General features: G+C 60.0%; 2 protein-coding genes across 2 annotated transcripts, besides 1 other annotated feature; both read right to left on the bottom strand.

Annotated features, from left to right (window-relative positions):
- Positions 1-2461: a repeat region.
- A 2097-nt stretch (positions 2462-4558) lies between these two features.
- Positions 4559-9031, bottom strand: LPMP_110880 (kinesin, putative; the record flags this gene model as incomplete). Its single annotated transcript, XM_010698633.1, has 1 exon — positions 4559-9031. One exon carries the CDS (start codon positions 9029-9031, stop codon positions 4559-4561), a length of 4473 nt encoding a protein of 1490 aa, XP_010696935.1.
- Positions 9032-10856: 1825 nt separating this feature from the next.
- On the bottom strand, positions 10857-16163 carry LPMP_110870 (hypothetical protein; the record flags this gene model as incomplete). Its single annotated transcript, XM_010698632.1, has 1 exon — positions 10857-16163. One exon carries the CDS (start codon positions 16161-16163, stop codon positions 10857-10859), a length of 5307 nt encoding a protein of 1768 aa, XP_010696934.1.
- Between the last annotated feature and the right edge of the window lie 484 nt (positions 16164-16647).

Raw genomic sequence — 16647 nt, 5'->3', positions numbered from 1 at the left:
CATATATATATATATATATATATATATATATATATATATGCAAGAGCGGCCGCAAAACACACACCAACAAGGCAATCAGCATGTACATCATCGGAAGAGGGGGGTACGGCAGGAGGAGGAGGAGAGCAGCGAGGCCCTCACACACACGTGCGCGCAAAGAAAAGGAACGAAGAGAAGTACAACTACAGTAGAAACCAAAAAAAAAATGCTCTTCCTCCACGTCCACCGACTTCCCCTCGCGGTGCTTCCCTCTGCGGCGTGCTGCGTGGGTGCAGGGCACTGGACGTGTTTGAGAAGAGAGAGAGAGACACTACAAGACTTGAAAACACTCACACTGAAGACACACGTGGGAAAGAGAGAAAAACAAAGGTAAGGGGCGAGGGGGAAAACAATAAAACGAAGAAAAACTGATTCCGACACACACGAGACACGCAAGCATTTTCTCCGTCGAGGTCACTCTACCACACGTCGTCTTGTAAGTGTACACATCCAATCATACCCCTCACCCATGCCGCTGCCGCACTGCGGCTGCTTCGCGGTCGTCTCGGGTCAGCCCCCTGCTGTCGAGTCGGCCCATGCGTCTCACGGGCTCTTCCTGCCCTTCCTTGCCTCGTCCTCAGATACGCGCTGTGCAATCGGCGCCAGACAGATCGGGCTGGGCTGCACACCGCGATACAAGCTGGTCGCACCCAGGGTTCTGCATGATGGCGAAAGCGGAGGCGTCGGTCGTGCGGGTAAAAGAGGGGTGGCTTGGGTAGCTGAGGCCGGTGGTTGAGTCCGTGATCCATGTGGTGGGCCGTCGGCACCCCCCTGCCGCTGCCGATCTCGCAGACCTGCCGACTCCGGCGCTGCGCTCCAACCCGCAATCGGCGCAGACACGCAAAAATGAGAGGCGCGCGCGGCGGGCGGGTGGCGCCAGCGCTGGTGCCCAGACGCGTCGCAATGCCTCACCCCACACACACCCGCAGGCCCCGTGCCGACCGCCATGAGGAGGGAGAGCGAGCCCGTGACACCAACCATGCTCGTATCCCGGTGCCGTGGCGGATGCCGTTGGCCTCGCAGCGGGCCATTGCCCCACGCCCGCCGCAGCGCCGGCAAGCCGGGGGCCACAGCCTCCTGCCGCCGCACCCACGCGCGCGCGATGACGATAAGGCGTCGCGGCCGCTCCGCGCTCGATGTTTGTCGGCGCCGCACCAGCTGTCCGGGGCGAGCAATGGAACCCCGCGGAACAGGCGAGTCTCTGCCTGCATGCCGCTGGGATTTCCTCGTGCGGAGAGTCGCAGGCGGGTGCGGCGCAGCAGCACTACGGCGTCGCGAGGCACGAGATCCGCCTCCGCGAGTAGGCCTCTGCTGTCTGCGCATGCTGCCGCACTCACTGGGCCTGCAGCTGCTTGGGCGTGAAAGCGCTCAAGGGCCCCCCCGCAGCTTCTGGCCAGCACTCTCCCACCACACGGTGGCACCGCAGAGTAGCCTTGATCCGCTCCGTGCCATGTAGCAATACAGGAGAAGATCCGTCACCGGCGCCCGTTCGTGCGAGCAGAATGCGCGCAGCGTGGCCAGTCGGACCATGGCTGCGCCGATAACCTCTGCAACGTGTTCGCCAGTGCCGCGCATTGACTGGAGGTCCACACCGAGCAGGCGGGGGTGGCGATCCGCTTCCAGGTGCGTGTGCGCAACGGAGAGTCTCAGCTGGTTGCGGTGCCGTGCACCGACGGGTGTGTACTGCGCTTTAAGGAGCACTCCGCTGCATGAAGTGGTCCAGCCCCGAGTGCCCTTCCCTACAAAGAGAGGATTGCAGTGTGGGTGGCGAGACATCGTTGTGGAGGCTGTGTGGGGTGTGGCGCCATCAGCCAAGGCGTGGTGCAATCCGCGTGCCTCGCTCAGCTCCACACACAGCGAGTCCACTGCAATCACGAAGAGGGCCCAAGACTGATTTACGGGGAACGCCGCATGCACCCCTGGTCATGGTTGATTTCCTCTCGTGGAGGCGATGGCAGGCGCGACGGCCACCAACGAAATCCGTCACCCGGCGAGTATAGCGCGGTTCTGGGTTGCCTCTCTTCAGTACGGTGATGGCAGCGCCACGACCTGGCGAGTCGAACGCGCAAGTGTGGTCCACAAACATGGCACCTATTTTGAGGCCAACTCGGCGCTGACCTACCCTGTGCAGAGACAGGTCCAGGGGGTCTACAGTGGAGCGGTGGGAAGGCAAACCAGACTACTGGGGTTGGAGCCTGTCTTCCACAGAATCGCAGAGTCGTCTCGATATCACTCCTTCGAGTGACTTGCTCAGATTAGTGGTCAGCGTCACAGGGTGGTAGGATGCGAGATCGTCTTCAGGCATGTGCGGCCTTAGTGGGGGGGGCGGGGGGGACAGTGAGCCCCTCCTTCCACGTAGCAGGGCCGCAGCCGGTGGCGACGCCCTGGTTGTAGAGGCCAGCCGGAGCTCTCTTCCCGTGCATTGATGGGTAGATGAATAAGCAAGTGACAAAAATGAAATGCACTAAGCATCACCACCACTGATCACCGAAACAATAACACAGAGAAAGACAACACACACGCACCTACACACCACCACCTCCTCCTCGCTCCCTGTAATGCGCTCTGGCAACGAGCAGAATAGAAACGAAGTGGAAGGGCAGGAAGAAGAACGGCAAGAAAAAGGGCTTTTTAAAAAAAATTGTCGTGTACTGTACAAAGGTCCTCCTCGCCACATGCATGGAAAGAAACGCATGCAACAACCCACAACTGGGCCACACCAGGAGGCGCGAAATACGAGGGGACCGTGTGGGGGGGGGAGGGAGGGAGGGAGGGAGAGGCGTTGAGAACACTGAGAAGGTAGGATGCTGGTGGCCGCGCCTGTTCCCGTACAAGGCAGAATATAAATATATAAATATCAGTGCTGTTATTTATTCGCCCTCCCCTCTCCCCTTTCCTTTTCGGCAACCATATTGTCGCTTGGCTCTACCCACCTCGCCTCGCCTCGCTCCCTCTTTTTCTCCTCCTCGATTGTCGTCTGTCACTTCGCGACCCCCACCCTTCTCTCTTCAGTTTTATGTTCAGCTTTGCTCCTCCGGCATGTTGGAGGCCACCGCCACAACGCCACCAACGTAAAGTAGAAACACACACACACACACATTTCGATGCAGGTGGAAGTGTCTCCGCCACGCAGCGCAGCGCTTTTCGCCCCCCCCCCCCTTGTCCCTTTTTCGCTTCGTTTACCACCAAATGTCTGTGGTGGTTCAGTGCGTGTGTGTGTGTGTGTTGGGGGGAGGGGGGAGCGGAGGCGTACGGGTTGGGTGAGCGTGGCTTCCAAAAAAAGTAACGCAGACGAACAAGCGACAAGAGAGCATCGAAGAGGTGAGGAAGGAGAGAGCGAGCGAGACGGACGGTCAGCTGAAAGAAGAGTGATTGCGTGCAAAGAAAAGGAGGGCAGAAATAATGTACGAGAGAAGGCGAGAGCCTGCGCGGGTGGTTGTAGCGGTGGATAGGATTCCCACGTTGCAGTGGTGATGGGGAAGTGGTGGGAGACGGTAAGGGGGGGGAATAAAGAGACACTGAACGCACGAGATGCAGCAAGAAACCCACGCGCGCATGATGACAGAACGACTAGAAGCAAAGGAAACAAACGCAGCCACAAGAAAATTACAAGAACAGAGGTCGTTAGCCAGCTGCATACATCATCCGCCACTACACACCTACACGTACCCCCTTCTCGTCGCCTCCTTTCGTTACTCACCCAATGCTGTACATGAAAAAAAAAAAAACAGCGCAAGGCGGAGGAGAGGAAACGAGAAAGAAGAACAGAAAAGGCCAACATGGCAACATCGAACAAGAATGACACATTAGGTGGGAACCAGAAGCCTGCATCGGCGCTTCAACTCCGTGAGAGACGTAGAGAGAGATAAACGGATGAGAGTGCGCGCATACTTCTTATGTCGTTTCCCCCCCCCCTTCAGTGTCCGAGTCCTTGCGATGAGATGCAAGCAACGAAAGAGAGAGAAATGTGCACCGACCACCAAGGAGGAAGGAGCTGCGTCAGTCGACGCTTACACCCCATCACTCGATGTTGTTGACGCACCTAAGTGATGCCTTCAAGCACGTACACACGTGTGCTCCTGTCTTTCGATGTAGAAGCGAACCCAGCACTAATAGTATCAACGGGAAAGAAAGGGGGAGAACGAGGAATAATGAGCTGAGGGGTGGGGGAGGGGCGCATCAGTCCAGTAAAAGGCGAAGAAAAAACAAACGGAAACCGAAAGGCGCGCACGCACGAGCAAGCCAAAGGGGAAAAACGAACAACACTTTTAGCGGACCGCACAGCCAAGAATGAGCAAACAAGCAGAGGAAGTGAGCTCGAAGGTGGCCGAGGCGTTGAACGACTTTCGACAGCATTGATGAACGAGCTGTCGACGGAGGGGTGCCCTCAATGGCAACAAAGCGAGAAAAACAGTGGAGGGGAAGAGAGGCGAACCAGTCGCACCACCAGAGCGTGCGGCAGACAACTGTGCAATACCCGATAACTCTCACTCACGTCCTGCGCCACCACTGCGGGCTTTTAGCAGTAGCTTGAGGATACTTGCCCTCGACTGGTTGGTGATAGCGCATCGGAGAGGCACGTGCTGATACTTACCATGAGGTCATCCGTGAAGGAAGTGCGGGTGCGCAACTGAAACAGTTGTTGGCCGTTCTCCTTGTTGGCACAGTCACTACTGTGTGTATTTGGAGAGCAGCCGGCACCGTACTGCGGTAGCGCAGGCACTGCCGTCGCTGCCGCGCACTCCAGCAGGCGCGCCATCGTCAGCTGTGGGGTGCTGTCAGGGCTGCTGAGTGCGCCATTGGCGGCCTTTTTCTTTCCGCTGGTACCCGCTCCAGAGGTGGCAATTTGGCCATCTAGCGATCTATTGTAGCCCGAGGAACCTGACTCGCAGCTCACGCTCTGGCTGATGCTATCGCTGCTGGAGGACAAGATGCGGGACGGGATAACTGTGGCAGTGAGGCTCTCCGCAGTGGCCTCAGCACAATCCAGCCGGCGCTGCACCGAGGCCCCTGCTGTCCTGGCCATACGAGAGGGACTGCCAGCAGCAGTTGTCGCCTGGAATCGGGTAAGTTTGTCTGTCTTCGTATTGGAACGACGTAACTTTGATGCTGACGGCAATGCGGAAGCGAGCAGGTGCGACTCCACACCATCGCCGCTGCACCGCCTCTCCTGATGCAGCGGTGCGCGTGGTTGGCCGCCATCTACGTCGGGGTAAGACGATGACGTGCTGGTGGTGAGCCTGCCACCTGAAGTTCTGCTGCCACTGTTCTGCTTCTTCTTGGCTGGACCGCTTCTGCTCGGCATGCTCCGACTACTGCCGTTGTGCCCTGTCGCCTCCGCAGACGCCTGCGTAGGCTTCGGCGGTGACGAACTCACGCCGCTGCGATGGTTCGGCCGCCCTCTAAGGTTGTAGCCTGCGGAGTGCAGGGCGGATGCGTTAGCCCGCAATGCAGACGCGGTGTTGCTGCGCACAAAGGCGCAGGGGGAAGCCGCGTCGGCGTCCCCACCACCGGGATTGCCGTCGGGCGTCCGTTGGGGTCCCCGATGCAGGGCAACCCGCTGCGTACCTGCGTGGCGTCGCGCCAGTGATGAAGTGGCGGAGCCCAAGTCCCCAACGGCCTTCGGTTTACGAGCTGCTCTAGTGGAGTGCGACACCACTGAACCGAACTGGAGCGGGGCGGTGACGGACCGCTGAAGCTCGTGCGCGCTTGGTGCACCACCACCCAAATTCTTTTTGGGGGCTGCACCTCCTGCTACTCCGTTGGTGCTACGAAGCACGTGTTCGCCGGTCAATCCACTCAATGACGTCTTGTCTGGTCCCGGGCCGGAGCGCCTCTTCTGGCCTCCAGCTGGCGGCGAAACTGTGCCCCGCGTCAAGCCTGTGGAGCTACCCGTGCGCCTGAACGCCTTGGAGGGACCGCTGGTACCGGCTGCGGGAGCCCGGCCACGGAGCCCATCACCCTTGCTCGCCTGCTGTATGGAAGGACACCGCTCTGGACTACTACTGCTGTCAGCCGTCGGCAGGATCAGATGGCCGTGACGCGTGCGGACCCCCTCCGTTTTGTCGCTCGTCTCCTGCTCGCTGCTGCTGGTGAGATGCATCGACTCGGCGGTGGCCATCAGGTCGCGAAAGTGCGACGCGAGGTGATTCGAGCTACGAGTACCTGAAGAGCCGCCACCGCGCAGTGGACTGCTGCTGCTGCTGCCACCGCCCCCGGACCGGTTCGTCGGACTTGGTGCCAGCGGCGGGTGCGCAAAGGAAGGCGTCTGCGAAGGTGAGTGTGAGAGCGCCGAAACCGATAGCAACGCTGGCGACAGCAGCGGCGATTGCATAGTCAAGCGCAGCGTGAACTCAAACACAGCCATCATCTGCGCAGTAGACGTGGTGGGCAGCAGCGCATACAAGAGAGCCACATTCGCCCTCTTGACCGCAGCCACGATGGCGTTGCCATTGCCACTGCTGTGCAGTGAGGACGTGAGGGAAGTAAGCTGAGCAAGGTACGGGCAAAGGCACTGAATTGCCTCAACACACTTGCTTAGCGCTTCAGCGTATTCGGCCTGACGGTTGAGCAGCGAGCGGCACTCCTGATGGTAATGCGCGGCCAGGCACTCGGCCTCCGTGCAGCCTTGGCGCAGACGGGCATTGTCCAACAGTAGCTCAAGTGAGGTGCCCTGTCGCTCGCGTAGCAGGTCCTGCCGTGTGGCAGCGAACTGCCGATCTGCGTCATCGAGTCGCTTTGTCAACACTTTCAGCTCGTCTGCTTGCTGTGCCTGCTCTGCCTCCAGGGCCGCAATCATCTTGCGCAGGCCGGCGACGCCAACGGCGGTGGTGCAGTTGCCGTCCACCCCCTCGCGTGCTTGGTTGCCGGAGGCGTTGCTGACGAGAAAGGTGGCAAGTCGCCACTTCTGTTCTCGCAGCTGCGTCTCCCTATCGCGCTGGCGTTCCTGCGCCTCGCGCACCTCGTGGTAAAGGCTTTCCTTCTGCGCAGAGAAGTTTTTCAGCTTTGCCTCCAGCTCAGAGAAAAGCGGAGTGTTCTCGGCGAAGACAGACGGTCGAGCGGTGCGGCAGTTGAGGGACGAGTGTGGCACGCTGCTACCTCGCGGCATGTCAGCGCCACTGACTGACATGGGTGTGTGGGATGCGTTCATGGACAGCGATGAGGCTCCACCGCCTGCGGTCGCCGCAGATGGTGTGATGGTGCCTCGCTGCGCGTTCCTGTTAGGCCACGGGGGCACGGCTGGCACTGTCGGTGTAGGCGCCGGACTACTGCGGCCGCGATCGCCACTGCTGAGGGGAACAATAGGGCTGTCCAACGTCGTTGGCAGCGACCCCTGTTGAGTGGTTGGAGTCATCAAAGGGCTTCCGTTGCTGCTGGCACCGCCCTCGGTGGCCAGCACCGTGTTAGCAAGTCGCGACTGGCTCCCTTCGCCGCCACTGCTGTTGTAGGAGTCGTCGCCACCGACATCGCCGGTGTACGCAGCAAGGGCGGATTGCGCGCGAGTGAGCTCCTCTCGCAGCTCCTCGATAAGCGCCTCCTGTGTCTTCGCTAGTTGACTTGAGTTGATGGCAAACTCGTTGCGGTACGCCTCCACCTGAATCTCCCTGGCGTTCATCGCAAACTTCAATGTGTTCACTGCCTCCTCCGTGTGCTTTGTGCTCGGGTTCAGGCAGAAGAGGATCTGCGTGCGGCAGTTGCCGCCGATGCTGGAGCGTAGCACCCGCGTCAGCTTGGACCCACGGTAAGGAATAAACATTTTGCCTCCACCCTTTCCGCCTGTCTGTCGCCGCCGCACCTTCTGCTGTGCCAGGCTCTGCACGACAGCACCGAGGGCTAGCAGGGAGCGGTTGATGTTGCCGCCCTCGCGAAGACGCAGGCCGGTATTGCTTGTCGCGGCGGCTCGCTCAGAGCCCGCCAGATCCGCGAATTGAATCTTCGCGATGGTGACCGTTGACCCCGGCGGCTTCTTTTTCTTCTTTGCTGCTCTCTTCGATGGCGAGAGCTCCATGTTTGTCTCTGACGCATCGCCGTCCTCAGTCATTGAAGATGCAAATCCGCAGCCGCCGATGGTGGCGCAGGTGTTGCCATCACGCACCTCTATCTCGACAGTGATGATCGCGTGTGAGCGACTGGACTGCGCATTGGCCCCGGTGGCGGCCACAAACCGCTGTGCGTGGCCGTACTCGATACTCCGGGCGAAGTCCTCGAGCGTCTCGGGGAAGATATGCGTGAGCCCATGAATGTGCAGCCCGCCGTTGCTGTTAGTGTCGCTTTCACATGCGTCAAAGCCGGCAGATGCGGACGCCGTGGCGCCGCATGCCTCGCGCACCTGAAGAGGGACTCGCTTCGACTCTCGGCCTAAGGCACCAGTGCCACTGTTCGCCAAAGATTTCGCGCTGCCGCCGTTCTCTCCAGTCGGCTTGGCGAGCAGATCGTACACATCCTCATTGTAGATCTCGAGGAAGCTACACTTGATGCGCACCCGCTTGCCCTCCTCTTCCTCCAGCCGCTCCTTCTCGGCAAAGATGTCCTGGACAGCCTGGTACACAATACCAGCAGCACTCATCGTGCTGCCAAACATGGTGTGCGTCTTGCCAGAGCCGGTTGCGCCGTAGGCGAGGATGGAGCCGTTGATGCCGTGGAAGACTCCCTCTACGATGCGCTTGCACGACTGCTCGTACACCTCAATTTGCGAGGCGTGCGTGTTGAACACGTGATCGACGGAGAACTGGTATGGGCGAGCTGTGGCACGTGTCGGCTGCGAGGTTGGAACTGCCGCGCCCGCACGCCTTGATGCCCGTGTGGGGGGGCTGCCGCCAATTATGACGCAGTCCGGCAAGCATTGAATGCAGTTATGCACCCTGGTATCTGCCCGCTCCTTTGTGGAGAGAGGGCGGACGCGCACCACGATGCCAACTCCCTCATCGATAACGACTTCATCACGAGCTGCCAGCGACAGCGGCAGCGACGAAATCGATGGCGACCCACTCATGGTATCAGGGCTCACTGTGGCGCGCACCCGGAGAAAGAGGTGTAGGGAGGAGGGAGCAGACGGGCAGCTAAGATAACAGCGACAGACGAAGATACCAACCAGAAAGGATGTGGGCTCATTAAATATGGAGAAGTAAACATCCGTAATGCAGGAGGGGGGAGAAGCTGAAGAGAAAAGAGAGAAAAAAAACGAGGAGGGGGGAGGAGGGAGTACAGCCACCTCTCGCCTACATGCACACAACAGAAGATGAACCGCAAGAGACAGAGAGGGAGGGAAAGAGTGGCGTGTGTCCCAGCAGCAACAGCGAACGCAATACCAGCGATCACAGGACCAGAAAAGACGAGGCCTCCAGGACAACAAAGACGTTTCACACAGTACCTTCGGTGCTGGAATGGTGTATCCTCTGTGCGTGGTATTGGCGTCACCCTGTTCGTTCTTTACTCCAAGGCGTGCTCTTGCTTCGGGAAGTATGGCCCCTTTCCTTTTGTTCTGATGCTCCCTTTCCTCTGCTGCTGCTGCTGAGTGGGTTAGGCAAGCCAGCGCAGGTAGTGGGGGGTTTTTGTAGTTGTCACTGTGTGGTGTACATATGGGAACGATGTGCAGGTGTGGAGATGTCGGGGAGGGAGGAGAAAGAGAGATCAGTTTTACGACGGAACCGCAGAATGACATGATGATGCGGAGGACGACGACGATAAGATACCTGTGAGTGGTGGTCCAGCCATCCCCGCCCCCCCACCACCACTACCCTGCACAGGCATTCCTTTCCTCAGTGCTAGCGTGCTCATCACGAGACGACGGCAAGGATACCCACTGTCGAAAGAAGCAAAGCTCTCAAACGGGATGTATTAGACCGCACAGCGTGAACAAACAGGCTCGAGGTGCGGTTGTGAGTGTATGTGTGTTTTTTACCGATGTCTTCTGCATTCATGTTTGGTGGTTTACTTCTGTCTTCGATTCTGTTCTTCTCTTTAGCCCCAAACCTGCACTACTTTGTAAACTGAAATAGCAAAGAAAGGAGAGAGGGAGAGACTCGTCAAGCGAGGTGTGTGGGTGTGTGTGGGGAGAGGGGGGTGTGACAAGAACACAGATAGGGAGACCACGCACGAAGAAGCGTCGCCTAGAAGAGACAGGGATGGAACTGGGGGAAGGGGGGGCGGCAATGCGTTTGGAAGAGAGGTTGCCTTTAATAGGATCCCAGTCTTTCTACTCTTCTTTTTTTTCCTCTCCCCAGACGACGTCTGCCAGCGCGTCGTGGTGTATATACTCCTCTCTCTCCCCAACCGCTCTCTTGCCGCCCTCCTCTCTACTGAGGGGGGGAGCGGGGGTCAAGACAGGACTGAAGTATTGTCTGTGCGCGGACGTAACGAATTCGAGCGCAAATCAAGAAAAAAAGGGCGTCATCGCAGCCATACTCACAAAGACAGAGGCAAACGGCGCCAGAGTGGGTGGGTGGGAGGTGGTGGAGGAACGCCACTGGGCGAGAGCTAAGAAGCACACGCCACTCAGCAGCCACCTCGCCCAATAGAGAGAGAGAGAGAGGGGGGAGGGAGAGACACCCCCCCACACACACACACACAACCACAACCACAAAAGAAAGCGATTGCGAGGACGAAAAAGAAAAGACGGAAGAGGCGAGCTGCCTTGTGAGACTCTCAAGCATGATGATGAGCACACACGCACACAGACAGACAGACATCATGGGGGCATGACACATCCACAAGTCCTCCCACCCCACCCTTCTTTGTGGGTCTGTCGTTTTGACTAGACGGAGAGCGCAGTTCTATGCTCAAAACAGCACTGCGCAGAAGGGGTGTGTGCAGTTGACCTACGCCGGTGCACGATCATACCGCACCCGTAGCTGATCCTTGGTGTACTGCAACAAGTCCTCCATGTCGGATTCTGAAGTCCAAGCTCCCTTTATCATCACTAGGTCAGCGCCAGTGCCTGCATCGGCTATGGAAGATAGCTGTTGATGCGGGAGTTGACCGCAGTCCAGCGCACGGAGTGCTTCCTCAATGTGGCTGCGAACGACCTTCCAGCGCAGCTGAGCGATATCCGCCTTGGTGAGTCCACGAAAGAGGTTATCGAGCGCCTCTTCAATGGTGAGATGCTGCAGTGCCGCCCGCTTTGTTTTCCACTCCTGCGAAGCGATTGCGGAGCCACTCAGTGGGCCAGAGCTGCTAGAGCTCTCCGCCACAGCTGGTTCAGCGCACTCTCGCTGAGGTATGATGCCCTCTTTCTTCGCCACCACATCGTCTTCGCATGGTGACCCTACCGACGGAGAGAGAGAGACGACGGCAGTGCTTACACCAGTTTTCGGGGAGCGTGTGCGCTTCCGCAGTGTAGACGGCGGCACAGCAGTATCAGCCGTCCCCGCCCCGTACGGTGCTGCGGCGCTGGTGACGTACTTCACCTCTGTGGTCTCGTCTGCGCCGCCAGAGAGGGCAGTTGACGAGGCGCGTGGAGTGGCCTGCCGACTGCTGCCGCGGCTGCCAATGCCCGCCCCCATCGCGGTTCCACCGACAGCGGGCACCCGAAATGGGGCATTGGCGGTCACACGCACACTGTCGTCGAGGAAGACGGTCTCCAGCAATTTATGCGGGCTAGCGCGCGATGTGGGCACAAAGAACGATGGCAAGAGCACGGCACCCGGGTAGCGGCGAAGGTCTTCGGCCCGACTCTGCCGCTGGCCGAGGCACTCCAGCAGTACACGGCTCGCAAGGTCACACATGACACGGCACGCATCGCTCGCCGGATCCAGGGCATCATCTGCCTGCTTGATCTTGCTCAGCAACTCCACCACAAATCCAGCGCACTGCGTACCGTGGCGGAGAAGCTCGCCGATGAGGAGGTGCCACACGCGCTGGAAACCAATGAACTGATTCCCCGCCTCCTCACTTGAGTAGTACGGATGGTGAGCGAGGAAGAGGATCAGAAAGGGGATGGTATACTCCCAGTAGCAGTAGAGCGCCGACGGCGATGAGAGCGAGGCACCTTGGCTTGACTGCTTTGCCCGCAAGTGATCCCCGACAGTCTCCACCAACCCACGCAGCCGCTGATAGGAGCTCTTCGAGTCCTCACTGATCGCAGTCAGTAACAGCAAAGCAGCCACACGCATGTCACAGGTGCGATGCAGGAGATGGCCTGCGAGCTTCGCCTGCACAGCATGACGCACATGCGCGTTTTCTTCCACAGAGAGAACAACAGAGACAGCCAGCTCTCTGCTGATGACCGGAGTCGGCGTCAGCACCAGCTTCACCAGCTGCTTCTCGAGCGCCACTCGACACTGACAACTGCCGATACTGTCTGGCCCACGCCGCCCTGGCGCCACCGTCGCAGAGGCCTTATAGCCTTCCAGGAGCACGCCCAATGCATATTTCACGGCGTTGGCGCGGCTGGCGACATTGTTACTGCTGCCGCTGTTACCAGCGTCCGAGGACTTGGGGCAGCTCAGTGCCAAGGTCACCATGGCCTTGGCCGACCCATCCACGATGGCTGCAGCGACGGACATGTTGGTGCTCAAAGGCGAGTGACAGAGGACACTGTGCGCCCGCCCTGTTGCAGCCTCGGCGCTGTCCACCCCCGTCGCAGACGGGGTCGCGAGGGCCCTGAGCCTTGCCCGCCCTGCCTTGCCGCTCACATCCTCAACAGCGTCGATAAGCAGCGAGGAGAGGGACAACAGCAGTGCCGGAATTGGCTCTGCTGCGGCTACAGTGGTGGTCGGCGTTGTAGAGACCTGCAGCAGCACCAGTGCAGCATCTACTGGCGAAATGCGGTCGTCGCTGCCGTTGCCACCACTGCAGCGCGAGAGGGCCCGTACACTTGCAAGCCAAGCGACGGCCTCAACGTTGTTTGTGAGCGCTCGACCGCTAGCGAGGCACTTCGCCAGTTCCGATGCGAGGGAGTACAATGCGGTCGCTGCGCTAGTGTCACAGCCCGGGACCCTCAGCAGAGCGACTAGTGTGCGCGTCGCTTGCTTTGCCAGCTGCTTCAGCGCTGAGAGAGCCATCCCACTATGGCAGCTGTTGGTGCCCGGTGTCACCGCTGTAGAGGCGAGAGAGGGGGGGATGGTCTGCTGCATGGGCAGTGACGCGAGCGCCATCGCGCGAAGGGTAGCGATGAGTGAGTCGTGCAGAGAAGCTGCACCAGCGATGGCAGTGGCGCTGGTGTCCGCCATAGTGGCTGCGGCCGTGGCCCACTTCTGAAGCGCCTGCAGCAGTAGCGCGCACCAGTTCGGCGGAGGCCCGATAGATTGCTTCGCGGCAGCTTGCAGTGCCTCTGCGAGGCCTTTGGTGCACAACACGGCGAACGACGGCGATGCGGCAGTGAGAAGCAGAAGCGCTCGCAACGCGCCGGCAGCGCTGGCGCCGTCCACTTCAGCTTTGTCGCGGGCGCTGGTGTAGATGCTGATGTGGAGCCGTCGCATCAGCTCTGCAAGGTGAGAAGGTTGCACAACAAAGAACATCTGCGGAATCAGCGTCTGCTTGACAAAGGCGAACTCGTCGGCGCCGATACGCCCGTGCAGCGAGCGCAAAAGGCCCTCACGCACCTCTACCCAGTCCATGTGAGCCACGTCGCATGCGCGCAGCAGCGCTCGTCGTACCGTCTCGTCCTTGGCGCGAAAAAGCACATCCCACTCCCCCTTGCTCGCCCCCGTCGTCTCCTGAAGGAAAGTAAGGAGTCGATGAATCGAGTGGATGCGCTGCTGACCTTCGGCCGACTTGACGTCACCGTTGCTCTCCTTGACCGCGCTCTGAAACTCGAACAGTCGTCGAATGGCAAGGCGCAGCTGCGGCTTCTTCTCAGAGAGACGCAGGAGCTGCGCGAAATGGGCGGCGTCAACGTGCTGGCAGAGCTGCACGAGGGCGTCCACGTACGCCGACACTGCAGCAGCAGCAGCAGCACTGGGGGTGCTCTTTGCCGCTAGCACACCACGACCACCGGCATCCTTCGTCGAGCTGGCTGACTCACCGAAGCCCAGCAACGCATCACCCTCCTCGAATCCGCCCCCGCCTGACGGGCGCTGCTGAGACACCTGCGTCTCCTCAATGGAGCTTCCTTCAAAGTCCAGTAGAGCAGGCGTTTTGGTCGGCGGAAGCACGGCTGGCGACGTTGGCGACAACCACCGCGTCAGAGTGGCCTGAGTGGCACTAGCGGTGCACGTAGCCGAGGAAGGGAGCAGGCAAGAGAGCGGGGCCGACAAGAGGCCATCGACCACCGTCTCTGCGGTCAGCAGTACTGGCGCCGTTGGTGACGACGATCCGGTGTCGACTCGCACTGCGTCCAGGACCGCGTTCGGTATCCACACGAGGCGGTACTCGCTGTATAGCCGCGTCAGCCATTCCACCGCGGCGCCACGAACGCGGCGGTTCTTGTCAAGCGCGCGCAGGCCCAGCGTGTGTGCGAGGAAGTTGGAGGGACTGTGCGTGGAAGAGGGTGCTGTCTGCTGACCTCCGCGAAGACCCCCGTCGTCCACGTTGTCTCGCTGGGGTGATGGTTGTAGCAGCAGCGGAGCTACCAGGGCTGCCTCAGCTACTGAGGCGACAGCCTGCTTGCGCACAAGGACATGAGGGTCGGTGAGCAACCGCTCCCAGAACGGCTGGAACGCCTGCCAGAGGTCCTGCTGCAGCGACTGCGCACGCGACGGATCGGCGGATGAGTCGTTTGTGTGGCGACCCGCATGGCCGGCGCCAGGCCTCGTGCTGTCGCCGTAGCGCTGAAGCAGCACTGTGGACAGCCGCACAGCGTCCATGCGAATGTTTGGTTTGACATCCAAAAAGCGGCTCAGAAAGGGGCCAACGAAAGCGGCTCGGTACGTCCGCACCGCCGCCTCGTTCGCAGCGAAGACAGCGCTGAAGCCGCGCAGCAGCAGTAAGCGCACCTCAGGGCAGGTGTGCTCGAGATGCGGCGCAAGCGAGAGAAGCAACGGATCGGCCAGGTCAACATGCAGCTCCATCAGCGCCACAAGCACCTCAAGCACGCGTGCCAGGACCCGCAGGCCTCGACGCTTGCGAGTCAGTTGTGCCTCCTGAGGCAGCTTTGCTATCTTACCGCGCGGCTGCTGCAGCCGCTGCGGGTGTGGCCCGTCCTCGTCCGTGTCGCTCCTGTTGCCCCTTTCCTCGCCTTCCAGGTCTTCACCATCCGACTGAAGCATGTCGGATCCAAGCACCTCGGCAAGGCCCTCTTCAAACTCCCCCATGGCCCACGTCGCGATGGCGGGTCGCAGCACATCCATCTGGTCCACAAGCAGACGGGCCGTGATGAGAGCGCCACCGCTACCACAGCGCGCTAGGTGGTGCCGATTCTGCCGTGCGCCTGAAACACACGCAGAGAGAGAAGACAACGATGATGCAGACGGCGATGTTAGCTGCAGCGTGGGCGATGCTGTAACCAGCTCGTCCAAGAGTGGCATCAACTGCGCCGGTGTTACGATGCGTGTGAACCAGAGGAGGTCGCAAAGCACCTGCGCCATCTCGGCGCACGTCGCCGCGCTCGTCGAGGTGTCGCTGCGGGTGCAGTCTCCCATCTCGCTGGCTGTCGCGGAGGAGGCGCAACAGACAGCCTGGAACACGTACAGCAGCGCCTGCTGCACTTCTTCTGACGCCAAACTGCAGTGCGGCAGGAGGTGGCAAAAAATGTGCGACGTGGCAGCACGCTCGACCAAATACGCCACGCGTTGTAGCGACTGGCGCTGAGGCACAGCCGATGACGGTGATGCGTTCAAAGGGGCCAGCTGAAGCCGGGAAAAGCATGCACAGATGCAATGCAGCACGTCAACGCAGCGCACCTCGGGAAACGGCAGTGATTCCCCTCCCGCCGTTTCGAGCACGTCGAGAGTGGCGTCCACCTGCGTGTTGATGACGCTACCGCTGCTCCCAGAACTGGCGTAGGTAAGCGTGCTTTCACCCCTGTGTCGCTGCTGTCGTTGCTGCCGTTGCTCCTCGTGATGAAGGCGCACAGCATCGCACAGGAGGCAGCCCACCAATTGCGAGACGTCAGGGATCGGACTAGAGAGCAGCCGGGGCGTGAGCAGCTCCTCGATATAGGTAGCTGAGAAAGGAGTGCTATTCAGGCGCGGCGTCGTGGACGGCTCCACCAACGAAAGCCCACGTACCGAGTCGCAAGCGCTCATGAGATATGAGAGCAAACGACTGTCTGGTGTGGCTCGCAGCTCGTCAACGCAAAGACTGGTGGGTGGGGGTGATGGTGGCAGTGACGACACGGTCGCTTCTCTCTTCCTCTTCGCCGCACATGCCGCTGTTGCAGCAGCTGTGCCCTTTGAGGCCGCCGAGCGGGACGCAGCAGGCATGGTTGTTCTCGGGGTCGAAAGGGGGTTACCTCCCTGCAGCGCAACTCTTCCGATAAAAGGTGGTGGTGGTGGCGTTGTCAGCGTGTAAACGAGGGCCTCGCAGTGATGCAGCGCGGTGCGAAGCGGTCACTCTTATATGCACTGCAATGCAACTAGGAGGGGAAAAGGAGAGCCGTAGTGGCAAACAAAACGGCAGAAGACAGCGGAATGCGTGCCTTCCCACGCCTGGTACACGTGGCCCAGTGGTGGAAGAGGAGGAGGAAGGGGGATTACCCTCTCAGTCTGTCGGCTCTTTCCGCTTGAATGG

This window comes from Leishmania panamensis (genome assembly GCF_000755165.1).
Source record: "Leishmania panamensis strain MHOM/PA/94/PSC-1 chromosome 11 sequence".
Taxonomy (NCBI): domain Eukaryota; phylum Euglenozoa; class Kinetoplastea; order Trypanosomatida; family Trypanosomatidae; genus Leishmania; species Leishmania panamensis.
Note: the sequence above shows the minus strand (reverse complement) of the source record. Positions and strands in the feature narration are given on the sequence as shown.